Source organism: Mauremys reevesii, unplaced genomic scaffold (genome assembly GCF_016161935.1).
Source record: "Mauremys reevesii isolate NIE-2019 unplaced genomic scaffold, ASM1616193v1 Contig116, whole genome shotgun sequence".
Taxonomy (NCBI): Eukaryota; Metazoa; Chordata; order Testudines; family Geoemydidae; genus Mauremys; species Mauremys reevesii.
The window spans coordinates 101691-117812 of NW_024100734.1; the positions used below are offsets into that span (position 1 = coordinate 101691).

At 49.4% G+C, this 16122-nt stretch overlaps 2 protein-coding genes across 2 annotated transcripts; both read left to right on the forward strand.

The window, feature by feature from the left end:
• The first annotated feature begins 1914 nt into the window (after positions 1-1914).
• On the forward strand, positions 1915-9529 carry LOC120392784 (putative olfactory receptor 10D4). Its single transcript, XM_039517507.1, has 3 exons — positions 1915-2785; positions 9040-9359; positions 9452-9529. Exons 1-3 carry the CDS (start codon positions 1915-1917, stop codon positions 9527-9529), a joined length of 1269 nt encoding a protein of 422 aa, XP_039373441.1.
• Positions 9530-13338: 3809 nt separating this feature from the next.
• LOC120392785 (olfactory receptor 10G6-like) lies at positions 13339-14277 on the forward strand. The gene has a single exon (XM_039517508.1). The coding sequence runs from the start codon at positions 13339-13341 to the stop codon at positions 14275-14277; it is 939 nt and encodes a 312-aa protein (XP_039373442.1).
• The last annotated feature ends 1845 nt before the right edge of the window (positions 14278-16122 follow it).

Consider the following 16122-nt stretch of genomic DNA (forward strand, 5'->3'; position numbering starts at 1 on the left):
AGAGGCCTCCAGCTGCACGTCTGGCCCAGGTTCCTCCTATTTCACACCCCTGGGGGATTCTCTGACTTGTGTCACACGGCAGGAGAGCCTAGACGAGCATGAACATCCCCTCGCCCCAGACAATGTTGGGGTCAGATTCTCAGCTGGTAGAAATCTACACAGCTCCTTTGATTCCAGTGGAGTTACTCTGATTTACACCAGGGCGTGCGGCTGAGAGGGGAAACAGCCCCAGGGAATCTGATGGCGTTCCCCAGGAGTCAGGTCGGGGAGCAGGAGCAGAATCCGGACCCCGGTGGAGCTGGGGATCTGGCCCTCTTAGTTCAATGGCGCTACACTTATTGATGCCGGCGGAGGACCTGGTCCCGGGGGTCTAGGAGCGTTATTGAAAATGATGCAGAATCTCCGTTAATTGGCAACTCTGCCTAGGTCTCAGTCTGGGAGCCTGGCGGGGATTCAGGGCCCTGGTCCCGATGGGCCTGAAGGGGATTTAAAGACCGCGGAGAGCCGTAAGGAGGCTGGAAGCTGTGAGAAAGCTGTGGGGCTTGGCCGCAGAGTGGGGCGATACGCTGTGGCAGCCCTCGCTAGCTTCGGAGCGGATTAGGTCTCCGGGCTGGATACCAAGAGCCCAGGCTGTGCACCTCTCCTGGGCGATGGGCCGTTTGGGATAAGAAAGCTGGATGGTGCTACAGAGGAGTCAGGGCCGTGGACAGAAAGGAAGAATTCCAGGCAGCTGGAGCGGTCCCTCCCAATGCAGCCAGTGTAAGACTCCTGCTTTGGTAAAGTTCTTCTCGCTCTGTCCCTCAGTCTCCGCCTCTCTCTGAATCTGCCAGTCTCTGTCTCACTCCGAGGAAGATGTCAGCCCAATATTTTCTGTAGAGAGAAATCAATCCAGCCGTCTGTCCATCCTTCTCTGTGTGCCTGCCTGCCAGTCTGTCTGTCTGTTGTGTAGCTATCCTTTATCTCCCTCTCTCTGTGTGTTACAGCCCCAACCCGCCAGCATCTCCCCTTCAGCCCAGCCTCTCCTGCATGGGGAAAACTCCCTGGAAAAACAGACAGACACTTCATTATTGTCCTTAAAATATCACCTTAAAAATCCCTCTGGCAGGTTATCCACAGAGCCCAGCCTGCTGATCACGGACGACCAGATGACAAACTGTGGCCACGTTGGGTGCTGAGAGCTGTTGAGCCAAACGGTGAACCCTGGAAATGATGGAATGCACGTCAAGCCAAGGGGTGAAGCCACCCCCAACCTCCCAAGTTCCAGCACCTCTGGATGTGGCAATTCCCCTTCTCCTTCTTTCCTTTTCCTTCTCTCTCTAACCCCCAATAACCCCCCCCCCACACACACACCATTCACATCATTAAAAAAGCTGGGGCAATTATTCACAACATTCAGTTGTTTGTATTTCCCGTCCTTGTCCTCTTCCTTAACACAAACATGTAGCAGCCCCTGTATTTATAATAACAAAACCCTACCAAAACAAAGTGTTGCACTGCACATATGGCCATCCCTCTGCAGAGCGCAGGAGAGAGAGAACAAACCACCATTGATGATAAGGGTGGGGAAAGGGCCTAGATAGAATAGCACTGAAGAAATTGGAATAGATCAGGAGAGAAGAAAAGAAACTGGAATAGAATAGAATAGAATAGAATAGTCGTCCCCCTTGTCTGTTTGTTTCTGGACTGTAAGACCTTCAAGGCAGACAGTTTCTCTCTCTACGTTCAGTGCCAGCCCAGGGAGGCCCTGACCCCAAGTGGCATTACAATGATAGAAATATTCACCACTCCTAATGACAGTGAGTCATGGGGGCACTGGAAGAAAGGGTGACCATTGCAGCTCTAGGATGACAGGTCTGTTTGTTTCAGTAACTCACTGGCATTATTTCTCTCCCCTACCCCAGGAATGGGTCCCTTATGGGGCGGGTCAACCACACTGTGGTGACTCATTTCGTCCTCTTAGGGATCCCCAACACCGACGGCCTCCAGACCATCCTCTTCGTCACCTTCTTAGCCTTCTACCTCTGCACCCTGCTGGGCAACCTGATCATCTTCTCAGCCATCCTCACTGACTCCCGCCTGCACACCCCCATGTACTTCTTCCTCTGCAATCTCTCCATCGTAGACCTTGGATTCTCTTCCATCAGCACCCCTAAATTCCTGGCCAACCTCTGGGCTCAGAGTAGAACCATCTCGCTGGGCGTGTGCATGTCCCAGGTCTTCTTCTGGCACTTCCTGGGCTGCACCGAGTGCCTTCTCTGCACTGTCATGGCCTACGACCGGTACGTGGCCATCTGCCACCCACTGCGCTACCTGCTCATCATGAACTGGAGGGTGTGCGCCCTCCTGGCCGCCGGCACCTGGATCGCCAGCTCCTTCCACGCCACCATCCTCACCAGCCTGACCTTCACGCTGCCCTACTGCGGGTCCAACGTGGTGGAGTATTTCTTCTGCGACATCTTCCCGGTGCTCAAGCTGGCCTGTGCGGACACGTATGTCATCAAGATGGTGAGCTTCACCAACATTGGCATGGTACCCACAGCCTGCTTCCTCCTCATCCTCGCATCCTACATCCGCATAGTCTACTCTGTCCTGAAGATAAACTCAGCTGAAGGGAGGCGCAAAGCAGTCTCCGCTTGTGCCTCACATCTGGCCGTAGTGACGCTGTTCTTTGGGCCCTGCGCCCTGGTCTACACACAGCCCCAGCTGAGCAAAGTGCTGGTGACCCCTGTGCAGCTCTTCAGCAACGTGGTCACGCCTGTTGCTGGCTCAAAGAGCCCAAGGCGGAGCAACAGCGGGGTTCGTTGCCCGGTGTGCGTCGCACTAATTATCACACCAGGGTGGAGAAGCAAAACCAGGTTTATTTGTGCACAAAGAAAGGTGCCAGGGAGAACAGCCTTCTCAAATCCTGCACACCCGCTCACAGGCGGGGTCCCAACATTTATACCCCCCTTGTTTGTGTGAGCCTTTTGTTCGGTTTTCCCCCTCACCCCTCCCTTCCCAGCAACAGCTACATTAGGCATTACATTTCAGCGTGTTAGAAAAGTTCTCATCCACAGGCTTATCTTTTGGCCTTCACAGAACAAACGCATACAAATTTTCCTTCCCCCTCTCCCCCTCCTCCCCGCCGCTTCTGCTGTTTCAAACTCCTACATTTGCAAGCGGAGATTGCTGACAGCTACACATTTTGCTTGCAGTCTGTTAGCATCTTAGGCTGGTTAAAGTTCACAGCATGTAAGAACTTTGGTTCACTTCAGGCCCAAAGTCACAACTTTGGTTTACTCAGGCCTAGTGGCACCAACTTTGTTCCCAGATGTGCACACATACATTTAGCTGCATTAAAATATCACAAATCCAGACTTATGGTGCCTGAGAAAAGAAAACCTGGAATGGGAAATCAGTGCACAAAATGTGTACATTGATTTTTAAAACCACTGTAGCTTCTGATGGATAATGGGACAGCTCCATTAACCTCCAAGCCATGGGCACTGGACAGCCATAGAGGGAGAAGCCAAGAGAGCAGGCGGCTATAGTATTTTGTAATTGAGAACTGTATCAATTCACCACACCTACATTTAAAGAGCCTATGGGAATTATTTGTAAACCATTATCTTACAGGTAAGACAAAGGCCTGGAACACGGGCGATCTAGGTTCCAGTACAGGCTCTGTAGAAGATTCTGTATTTGACCTTCAGTAACTCACTACACTGCTTTGTGCCTCAGTTTCCTGACCTGGTTATACATGTGTAATGTAGAGCTACTGAGACCACTGAGTGAAAGAGATCAGTGAAGCTGCTTTACAGCCTTAACTAAGTACCAGTTGACTAGAGGCTCATGCTTTTAGCTCCAAAAGTCCCTGCCTGCTGATAACCCAAGTCTGTTGGTGTTACACATGGGTAATTAAATTCTCTGTCACTCTCAGCTATGAAATGTGTATTGTATTCAGGTGGGCACTGTATCTCTGTATCTGTGCTGTGTGTTGCACAAAGGGACCCATGGCTCAATTCCAGACAATAGGGATAATATAAATTAAAATAGTCAAATGCAGTTCCAGCTCCAGTGTCCGTGGCAATGACACACGGAACTCAGCTGATGGAAACCAAGAATAACTTCTGAGTTGGTACCAGCACACTGAGAAGGCCTGGGGACTCATTAGAAATGTCAACATTTTAATTAATCCCAACGGCCATGGCACCCCGTGGGATGCTTTGACTGGGCTGGGAATAACACAGCTACAGAGATTAATTATATCATCTGCTTCTGCCCCTTCGCCCTGGCTCCCAAGTACGACACCCCCCAGAGGAAGGGCAGGAAATGATAGTGATTAGAGAAATTGCAGGAGGCCTTATTAAAACTGCTGTGCTGGGACACCAACAAATAGATCAATGAGATCATTGCTGGAAACCCCCCAATCTAGCCCTGTCTTTAATTCTGTAAAGACCCTTCTCCTGCACCCTGATTGTGCAAAGGGGAGGGTGAGCGAACACTTCCAAGACCCAGAAAGACACAGAGTGATGTTCATCCCAATAAAAAGAGGAGGGATGGCGTTGATAACATTTCCTATGCTTGGGTTGGTTAGCAAACTCTGAAAGGCTGGTTCTGTGTCACTCTGGCTGAGTGGCACCCAGAACAATGGTGCCATGATCTACTCCTGGGGGAATTTCTGTGCCAAAAAATTAAAAATTGTGCAACCAAGAAATTAAAAACTCTGTGTAAAATATTTGAAAGTCTTTGCATCTCCTGTCTGGGTTCATACAGTACGGCCGGGAGGGGCCTGCTGGTATGGGAAGCTGGCTCCTGGGAGTGCACCAAGTTCTTCTTTCCTTGGCTGCTGCATTTCCTGGGAGTAGAACCCTGTGGATCACTGGATACCAATTGCTATCCGCGGATATCCTCATCCGCAGATAGAAATTTGTATCCAGCAAGAAACTCTAACACCAGTTTGAATTATTTATGGTCATTCATTTCAAAGTACCTGTAAGTAAGTATTCTGTAACATAAAAAACGATTCAGGAAATGCCTTTTGATAAATAGATTCCATACTAAGCATATAACACAGAACTCTGAGTAATAATTAATTCAAACTACAATATAGAACCATATTTCCTGCACTTCTCAGAAGCAGTGCAAAGCTTGAGGGAATCAGAGATAATGGAGGAGCTGAGGGAGAGGGAAGTAAATTGCTGGGAAGGAGCCTGGCTGTGAACTTGGAAGGTTGTTGGATATGGGTGGGGAAAGTATGGAACAGGTTTTTTGGGGGGGTCAGAGATGGATTGTTAGGGAGTTTCCCCCATGCAGACCCTGGTTGACCCTTAGCCTCTCCCATTCAGTCAGGTACATCTTCACCTATTCCCATGTGTCCTTGTACCCCCTGTCCACATGTGTTCCTCCACCCCCACTCCCATCCCCCTGTGACCCTGCACTCCCTCCCCTTGTCCCTATGTGACTGTGTACCCCTCCCCCATCCCCATGTGTCTCTGTGCCCTCACTCAACCACTCTCTGTCCCTATGTAGCTCTGCATCCCCTCCCCGATCACCATGTGGCTTTGCACCCCCTCCCCTCTGGCTCTGTGCCTCCACTCCCATTCAGCCCCTGTACCGGTCTGTCCTCTCCCAGTAGCCCTTATGAGCCCCTGTCTGACCCCCCAGCAGCCCACACTGTCTGTCTCCCCATAGCCCCTGTCTCCTGACCTGGCCCAACAGGTGATGTGAAGAAGGCAGGCTCTTTCTCTTCCATAGCTGGTGGGGAGCTGGGCTTTGTTCTATCACCACAGTACCCTCTGGTGGGCAAAAGGCAGAATTGCAGCAATATTTTGGCAGAAGCTTTTTTCCGCGCAAAAAAATTAAAAATATGTGCAGCTCATTAAAGTTGAAGTAGCGCAGAATTTCCCCAGAAGTAAAATCTCAGGGCGGCTCTCACTGGCTGCCCTTCACCACTCTAGGCCATTGGGGGCTGCGGGAAGTGGCGCGGGATGAGAGATGTGCTGGCTGCTGCTTCCAGCAGCTCCCATTGGCATGGAGCAGCGAACCGTAGCCAGTGGGAGTTTTGATCCGTCAAACCTGCAGACGCTGCAAGTAAACAAACTGGCCCGGCCCACCAGGGTGCTTACCCTGGCGAGCCGCGTGCCAAAGGTTACCGATCCCTGCCCCAGAATGATATTAGCCTTTTTTGCAACTGTGTCACAATGTAAACAGTGAGGTGATAATGTTTGCAGAGGATACAAAGCAGACGGGGAAGAGTTTCAAAGGGATCTCACGAAACTGGGTGACTGGACAATAAAATGGCAGATGAAAGTCAATGTTGAGAAATGCTAAATAATGTACATGATGTAGCCATGCCTCAGTGGGTCACAACTGAGAATACCAAATTCAGGACAAATTGCTGAGAAATAGGATAGACACACCCTAAACTAATGGCTATTCCTCCATAAGATATACCAAAACCAGGAATGAAAGTAAGCTTCTGTTTCACCACACTGGCTAACAAGAAGTCATAAAAGCAGTTTCCTTAGGTATTCCAGTTTTTGTATCACCCCCCAAAACACTGGTTTTAAATATGAGTGTTTTTTAAAAAACAATTTAATCAAATAAAAGGTTCTTCTGATCTCAAAGTACCAGCCATGCATCCAAGTGAATATATAACTTAGATTTCACCCAAAAATCACGCTGATGCCAATCCTTTAGTATCTAAAATCTAAAGGTCAGAAGAAAGAAAGAAAGAAAGAAAGAAAGAAAGAAAGAAAGAAAGAAAGAAAATTAAAACTGGTCAAAGGAGTCAAATACATACAGTAATGGCAAAGTTCTGGGCTCAGGCTTGTTGCAGTGATGGAATAAACTGATGGCTTAAGTCAAGTCTCTGTCTGCTTCCAAATTGTTGGAAGAACCTCAGTCCCTTGGTTAGAATGCTTCCATTAGTGTAAATTCATAGTCCAGAGGCTGGAGCAGAAAAGGGGCAAAATTGAGGGGTTTCCATTCCAGGACCTTTTATATCTTCTGCCATGTGGAGGGAAACCCATTATCTCAAACAAAGCCCCCAGCAAAACCAGTGGAAAATTACAGGTGATAAGATAGAGTTCAGAGTCATATGTACATGCATGAAGGTTTGGCCACAGTAGAAGCCATTACCTATACCTCACAAAGCATGATTACAGGACCTTAGAGGTTTTTAAGGTCAGGCTTGACAAAGCCCTGGCTGGGGTGATTTAGTTGGGAATTGGTCCTGCTTTGAGCAGGGGGTTGGACTAGATACCTCCTGAGGTCCCTTCCAACCCTGTTACTCTATGATTCTATGACAGTCCATTCAGTGTAGATGGGCATCCCCATGGTCCATTGTCAGTTAAGTATCAGAGGGGTAGCCGTGTTAGTCTGGATCTGTAAAAGCAACAAAGAATCCTGTGGCACCTTATAGACTAACAGACGTTCTGCAGCATGAGCTTTCGTGGGTGAATACCATTTCGTGGTCTTGCATCTGAAGAAGTGGGCATTCACCCACGAAAGCTCATGCTGCAGAACGTCTGTTAGTCTATAAGGTGCCACAGGATTCTTTGTTGCTGTCAGTTAAGTGTTTCTTGATGAGCCACTTAATTTGATAGTCTCTCCAAGATGTGCTGGCTAAATACCTTGTGGGCATTACCCCAGGAGCAAACATTTGAAATACAACAATAGAGCCAATGCTTATAACTTCAAATAAAAAAATAATACATGCATTCAGATAGCATAATCATAACCAGCAAATCATAAGCTTTCAATAGACATCTTACATGCCACATTTTGTGCAAGGTTTGTTGCAAATATATAACAGTGGTTGCAACAATGATCTACATGGTCATATTTTGATCAGATAATGTCACATATAGAATCCCAACTATACATACAAAATGATGGGGTCTAAATTAGCTGTTACCCATCAAGAAAGAGATCTTGTCATCATTGCGGATAGTTCTCTGCAAACATCCACTCAATGTGCAGCAGTTGTCAAAAAATCTAACAGGAATCATTAGGAAAGGGATAGACAATAAGACAGAAAATAGACTCCCACGCTTTGGATACTCCATGCAGTTCTGGTTGCCTCATCTCAAAAAAGATATATCAGAACTGGAAAAGATACAGAAAAGGGCAACAATATTGATTAAGGGTACGGAACAGCTTCTGTACGAAAGAGTGAAAAGCCTGGGACTAACAAGGGATATAATAGAGATCTAAAGAATGAAGAATAGTGTAGAGAAAGTGAATAAGGACATTTTATTTACCCCTTCATATAATACAAGAACTAGGGGTTACCTAATGAAATTAATAGGCAGCAGGTTTAAAACAAACCTAAGGAAGTACTTCTTCACACAACATACAGTCAACCTGTGGAACTCATTGCTAGGGTATGTTGTGAAGGCCAAAAGTATAACTGGGTTCAAAAAAGAATTAGATGAGTTCATGGAGTACAGGTCCACCAATGGCTATTAGCCAAGATTGTCAGGGACACAACCCAAAGCCTCTGACTTGCCAGATTCTGGGACTGAATGACAAGGGATGGACCACTGGATAATTGCCCTGTTTTGTTAATTCACTCAGAAGCACCTGGTATTGGCCACTGTCAGAAGACAGGATACTGGGCTAGGTGGACCTTTAGTCTGACCCAGTATGGCCGTTCTTATGTTTCTTACATTACTATCTCATATTCAATTTGTGATCCATCTGGTACTGGCTATCACTGGAGGCAGAGGCAAGCCACAGTGCTCTTCTTTTTAAGACTGAGGAATCTGTCTGTCTGTCTCTCTATCCCCATCCACCCCCTCTATCTATCTATCTATCTATCCTCATCAGTCACTCAACCAAGATTTACTTGTAAATTCTCAGAAAATTCACCATGCTGGATATGCTTCTTCCTCACTAAATTACATAATTTTCTTTTCTGCCTTCAGACAAAAGCCTGTAGGAATAGGAACCACGGTAGAGACAAATGGCAAGGCAGAATGTCACCCATATGCTGGAATTCACCCTCCTGGGATTTTCTGGGGCTCAGGAATGGAAGGTTTGCTTTTTTTCTAGCCATCTACCTGTTGACTCTGCTGGGGAATCTTGTCATCCTGTTGACCATCAGTCTCAGCCTCCAGTGCCATTCCCCCGTGTACTACTTCCTCAGCGAGCTGTCTCTCCTGGACATATGCCATTCCAGCGTCATGCTCCCCAGGATGCTGGCTGACTTCCTGGTGGGCTCCCGCTCCATCTTCCTTGGCTGTTGTGTGGCACAGCTGTATTCTTTCCACTTCTTTGGAGACACCGAGTGCTTCCTGCTGATGGTCTTGACCTACGACCAATACGTTGCTACATGTGACCCTCTGCACTATGCCAGGACCATGAACCAGAGGGTGTGTGTCCAGATGGTGACTGGGACATGCCTGGCAGGGTCTCCCCATTCAGCACTGCAGACATCCCTCACTTTCCGGCTCCCTTACTGCAGGCCCAATCAGCTGGACCACTACTTCTGCGACGTGCCGCCTCTGCTGAAGCTGGCCTGTGCCGACACCTCATTAAATGAGGCTGTCCTTTTTGCTAACGTTGGGTCGGGATGGTGGCCCTCAGCTCCTCGGACTCGATCCTGGGCTCCTATATCTGGATGGTCACAGCTGTGTTCTGGATGCACTCCGAGTACGGGAGGCACAAAGCCTTCTCCACCTGCGCTGCCCACCTCACCGTGGTCGCCTTGCTGTACGGCCCCTGCATCCTGCGTACATGCAGCCCACTCCGGCCATTCTGTTCCCTACTCTGGGAAGGGATTATGGGGTTGGGGCTGTCTTGTTGGGGGTCTCAACAAGATAAGTAGCCATCAAAACAGCATTTTCACCAGCTAAAGATCTGGGTGGGCAGAGACCTTTGCACCTGCAAAAGAAGCACAAAATAGTTGGCTGTGTTACAAGACTGCTCTGTAAATGCAGGATCCCTGTCTGTAAGTGGCTTCCCCAGACCTGAAGAAGAGCTCTGTGTAGCTAAACAGCGTGTCTCTTTCACCAACAGAAGTTGGTCCTATAAAAGATATTTTACCTCCTCTGCCTCGTCTCCCTGCATGAAGATTGTTCATTATTAGACAAGGTGCAGGTAGATGGTGCTCAAGGACATGTAGTGTAGATCCTGGCCTTTGTAGGACCAATCAAACTCACCATTACAGTGTGTAAATGGTTTATCATGGGCAAGGTGTGACTCAGGAGCCCAGGATTCCACTCCCAGTTCGACCACTGGGAATTTCAAAGGAGCCTCAGGGCGTAATGAACTGTGACGGGTTGTACCAGGCCTTTGTGGCCCTCTGCTGGGTCTTCAATTCCTGCACAGACACAGCCAATCAAAGCCCAGCGGGCTCAGATAAAAGGAGCAGGACCCTGCTGGGAGCAGAGGGGTGACGATGGGGCTCTGCTGTGGCTGCATTTGCTGGCCCTGGGAGCGAGAGGACCTGAGAACAGTAACCCGAAGATAACAGGGGGAGGTGAAGGGACTGAGTGGGAAGAGGCAGTGGGAAGCAGCAGCCAATTAAAGGGAGCAGGACATGGTGGCTGGGAAGAGGGTCCCCGGCCTGGAACCCAGAGTGGTGGGTGGCCCAGGTTCCTCCTCTGTCAAAGTGGCCTAAGCCCCAACACAGAGACAAGTCCCCTTTAGAAGCCTGAGCCAAGGGCGGGATTTAAAAGGTCCAGCAACCAGGCTGAAGGCCCTGGTGAGGGCAGACAGTTCAACGGACTCTTTGCTACTCGGTAGCAGGTCCGTTTTCACCGTGTGACTTGACCGGAGGGCTGAGACATGGAAGACCTGCCAAGAGGGTCGGCAACCTGGCAGGGGGGTCAGGTGCAGAAAAAAGATTGCATGACCATACCCAGCCACTAGGAGGCACTCAGGAGGTGGGTGGCCCCCTCCCAGGAGTGCCAGTCCTTTGAGCCATTTTGAGAGTCTCAAACTTAATGTGTCTGGTCCTCAGCCTGGGACGTGGGGGCAATAACCCTTCCCTACCTCTCAGCCATGAGGCTAGATTCACTGGTGTGGGTCGGGAGGAGGGGCACAGAGGAACCGGCGAGATGCATGCTCTCATAATCTCCTGCCATTGCTTGCCTTAGCTCACGCAGATGCCAGGAAGAAGGACCTTTGAAATAGGAGATCTGGGTGGGAATTCTCTGGCGAAGCATTGTTGTGGTTTTGTTGGAAATGCCAATTCAGCAAAACCAAAACTGCTTGCAAACTGGTTTGGGGTTCATTGGACCACTCAACTCAACGCATGTTTGGTTAGAGACGTTTCAAAGATGGCCAGAGCCTCCTGTTTAACACTGCCAAACCAGAAACTTTTGGGGGGTTGAGTCCAAATGACTTCATTTTGAAATTGTAGTAAATATACACTACAAATGTTTAAAAGGAAAGATGGTTAAAATAGAATAAACATGGTGAAATTATCTAAAAACAATTTCTTTTATTATCCCAAACTGAATTTCCCAAATTTTTAGTTCAGTTTTTGAGATTTCAACCTTTCATCCTGACTCATAACAGGCACAATTTCTAAATGTCAAACCTTTCCATGGGAGGGGAAAACCATCTCCTGCCCTCGTATAGTCTGGCAGACATGCACCTTGGGGTCTGCTCCTTACAACCAAGAGTCAAAGTGAATTTTCTCAGTGTAAAAAGACATAGGGGCAGTAACTCCTATGGCGCTTTGGCGAATTACACCAGCTGGGGCTATGACCTGCTTTACGTTAGAGCTGCCTCTGTAACTAGGATATAATTAACTATGTTAGAATTTAGCCAGGAAATGTAGCCAAACACCATGATTAGTGACCCCAAGTACTGCGCTTGCAGCTGGGGTCAGCATTGACTCTCAGGAGACAGCACCCCCTGCTGAGCCCCCCAAGGCCCCTCCCCGTAGCATAGCGCTGGGACATGGGGGTCAGCAATGACTCAGAGAGAACAGGGCCATCTACTGAACCCCCACTCCATCCTCCCAGCAACCCAGTGTCCCTTGCTTGCTCCACACTGGGCTCCACACTGACTCCAAGCAGAGCGCACATCCTAGTGAGTAACCCACTCCAGTCTCTGACATACAGCATCTCCTAGCAGATCCCTGGGATCAGGACTGGCTCAGAGTGGGAGGCCAAGCCTGAACTATCAGGATGAGCAGTTTTCTGTGAGAATTGCTTCATTAAATGAAGCAAATGCCAGACCTTCAGTCCATTGTGAGCACCAGAAGCACCTGCTCTAGCACGGCCACCGACTCTCCTCTCTACTGAAATCTCTGAGCTAGCTCCTTCACTTTGCCCCGAACAACAATTCTAATAAGGCCCATTGGAGTTTGCCAATGGGAAGGCATCATTATGGTCTTAAAAACACAGCCAGTGTCAACAGTTTAACACTGATGTAGCTGCAAGTGACCTGGGGAGTGAAATACACCAGGGGGAAAGAAGAGAGAGCGCAGGGAGGGTGCAAGGTTATAAGAAGCTGCAGGGAGAAAGGACACGTCAGAGCTGAAGAAGAAACTAAACAGAGCAGAGAAATGATTTACAGAAATAGAGAAACGGTCTGCTCGGATGAGCACCAGGGCGCCTCCATCCAGGTCTCCCACAATGCCTGCTACCAGCTGCGTCAGAGGCAGGGGCAAGGACCCTGAGGTGGGCAACTCTGGGCTCATCTCCACAAGAAAATTCCCTTTAAGCTCTTTCAGTCTGAGGCTGGCGTCACGTGGAGGACGAAGCCGCCTTCTGTGCGAAGAGTTGGGTCAGGGAGATGTAAAGGGCTGAAGAGAGACCTCAGGGCACGGCAGTGAGCAGGTGAGAGCACCGCAGCTGGGACACAAAGCCAGGCACTGCATCCAGATGTGTAGATTCATTGACTGATGGATTTTTAATACCGGAGGAGACCAGCATTATCATCTAGTCTGATCTTCTGGATACCACAGAATGTTGAGCCCAATAACTCATGTCTGACAAACTCCCGTCTTCCACAAAGGCCATCGTGACTCGAAAACCTCAAAAGACAGAGAACACCCTGCTTCCCTTCAGAGTGTTCCCATGACTAATCACCCTCACACTTATCAACGTGGGCTTTGTTTTTTCATTTGAATGTGTCTCTGTTTAACTCCAGGGATCTAATCCTGGATGTGGGAGAAGAGAGGGGTCTTGTGAGCTAGAGTCGGGGAGCTGGGAGCCAGGACTTCAATGCAGGCTCTGGGAGCAAATGGGGTTCAGTAGGGGCTGGGGGGTTCAGCACGTGTAGGTTCATTTCCCATCTCTGGGTGGGAAGTGGGGTCTGCAAAGATCTCCCATCATTCTCCCTTGGTTAATCATTAACACCCGGCGTCCACTCGCAGGGACCCAAACGGAGTGGATGGAGTGTGGGAACCAATCCCAGCTGACCCATTTCATCCTGGTGGGGCTCCCGTACTCCCCAGCACTGCAGGTGCCCTTGTTCCTCTTCTTCCTCCTCATCTACCCGTTGACGCTGGGCGGGAACCTGCTCATCCTGCTGGCGGTGGCCCGGGAGCGCCGGCTGCACAAGCCCATGTACTGGTTCCTCTGCCACTTGTCCTTCCTGGACATGGCGGTCTCCTCGGTGGTGGTGCCCAAGGTGGTGGCCGGCTTCATGCCGGGCGGTGGGGCCATCTCCTTCCATGGCTGCGTGGCCCAGCTCTTCTTCTTCCACTTCCTGGGCTGCACCGAGTGCTTCCTCTACACAGTCATGGCCTACGACCGCTTCCTGGCCATCTGCAAGCCACTGCACTACAGCATCATTATGGACCGCAGAGCCTGCCTGTGCCTGGCAGCGGGGACCTGGCTAGGGGGCTCCCTGCACTCGCTGATAGAGACTGCATTCACCTTCCGCCTGCCCTATGGCCGGGACACCCGGGTAGGCTACATCTTCTGTGATATCCCGGCTGTGCTGAAGCTGGCCTGCGGGGACACGGCCCTCAACGAGCTGGTGACATTCATCAACGTGGGATTCGTGGCCATGGCCTGCTTCCTGCTGATCCTGATGTCCTATGTCTACATCGTCTCATCCATCCTGAGGATCCGCTCCGCCGAGGGCAGGCGTTGGGCCTTCTCCACCTGCGTGGCACATATCACCATGGTGGTGACCTACTACGTTCCCCTGGTCTTCATCTACCTGAAGCCAGGGTCCCATCACCCTGTGGACAGAGTGGTGGGTGTATTCTACAGCACGGTGACCCCGCTCCTCAACCCCCTCATCTTCACACTGAGGAACAAGGAGATGAAAGAAGCCCTGATGAGGCTGGGGGGCAGGAAACTGCCAGGGCCTGAGCCATGATTATCCTTGTCATAGGTCTCACCCCCACTTAGAGCTGTTGGGTTCCAATGTGGGGACCTGCACTGGTTTCCCTCTAAACTAAAATCCTAGTTTAGATCTGGTAAAACTGCCACCACCCAATCAGTTACGTGGATTGGGACACAATCCTTCCCCAAAATCCTAGGGGATCCCAAGAGCCCCAAATCCATGGAGTTCTTATACCCAGGAGAAATAAACCATTCCCCCCTGCTTCCTCCCCCCTCCCTTTTCCTAGGAGAGACACCGGGATCTAACTACAGAGGGATACCTCCCCCTCCTCTTTCCCTGAGAATCCACCCAAGGAAAGACCAACCAAGTCCTTAATAGAAAAGAATTTATTAAAAGAATAAAAAGAAAAGTCACTGTCTCTGTAACCAAATTGGAACAATATACAGGGTCTAAACTTATCAATCTCTGGAGAGAATTCCCCCTCCTTTCTTTCTCAGTAAAAGCAATATCAGCAAACAGGAATAAAGAATTTCCTTTAGCAAACACACAATTGCAAATATAGAAAGCAACTCAAAAGACTAATCCGCCTTTCTAATTAATACTCACTATTAAATAGTAGAAACTACTCCAGGAGAACTTGGAGACATGACTGACCTCTCTTAGATCCAAAGAGAGCTCTAACAAAGAACACAGACAAAGGCTTCCCTCCACAGAGATTTGAAATTATCCTGTTCCTTGATTGGTCCTCTGGTCAGGTGTTTCTCAGGTTACTGAACTTGTTAACCCTTTCCAGGGAAAAGAGACCTTAACCTGATCTGTTTATTTATGACAATCCTGCTGCCAGCAGGAGCTGCCTGAGAACTGGACAGAGAGAGAAGGACTTGGAGATGAATATCAGGACTCCTGGGTTCTGTCACTGGCTCTGGGAGGGGAGTGGGTCTAACGATTGAACTCCAGGCTCCTGGGATCTATTGGAATTTGTTCCAATGCTCTTATGGCTAGAGAAGCTGATTGGCACTCTGGACTCTTGGGTTGCATTTCTGTTTCTTGGAAGGGAGTCGTGTCTCGTGCTAAGAGCAGGGTGGGCTGGGAGTCAGGACTCCTGGGTTCTATTTCCCTGTATGACCTTGGGCAAGTCCCTTGGCATCTTTTTCCCCATGTGGGTCATTTCACTACCACACAACACCCAGGGTTGTGAGGCTAAAGTGATTACCGACTGGGAGGAGAATGAGGAGGAATTCAGTCATGGGAGCCAGAGAAATAGGTGGGGTCTGTGTGTGACAATGGGAGGTGATGGGATCGGGGTAGGAGCTGTGTTTTTGTCCCATGTTTGAACATCTGGCATACTGGGGTCCTGGTCCGTGACTGTGACTCTGACGTACTAATCCAAGGAGAAAGGAAAAGAACAGAATTTCAGGCTCATCTAAGAAGGGTCCCGGGGCAGAATTCGAAGTGTTTAACTTGTTTTAGGGACACAGGAACAGCCAAACAGCATCAGACCACTGGTCCGAACAGCCCATTAGCCCACCCCTTGGAACTGTCAAAGCTCTTCAACTCCTAAAAATAAAATGACGTCTGTCACCACATGGTCTTATTTTTGTAAACCCCACCCCCGCCCTCAGTATGCCACATGCACTTGCTGTGTCTTGTCTCAGGTTAGAATGTCCTGTCCTCGGGGCCCATGCGGCCTCTCTAGCTCTGTGCAGCACACAGCACAAGGGGGCCCGTAGGCCCCCAGCAATTCCCAAAGAAGGAAGGGTCTGAGGTGAAGGCACTGGAGTGGGACGCCAGACAGCCTGTCACGTGCTCTGCGCAAGCCTTGGTTTCCCATCTGTAAAATGGGGCTAGGGCACTGCCTTAAGGCTGTTTGGATTATAA

Coding starts and splice junctions, on each gene's coding strand:
- LOC120392784 (XM_039517507.1), top strand. CDS start 1,915: ATGGGGCGGGTCAACCACACTGTGGTGACTCATTTCGTCCTCTTAGGG. Junction 2,786..9,039: donor CTCAAAGAGCCCAAGGCGGA/GCAACAGCGGGG, acceptor CTTTTTTTCTAG/CCATCTACCTGTTGACTCTG. Junction 9,360..9,451: donor CCAGGACCATGAACCAGAGG/GTGTGTGTCCAG, acceptor CCCTTACTGCAG/GCCCAATCAGCTGGACCACT.
- LOC120392785 (XM_039517508.1), top strand. CDS start 13,339: ATGGAGTGTGGGAACCAATCCCAGCTGACCCATTTCATCCTGGTGGGG.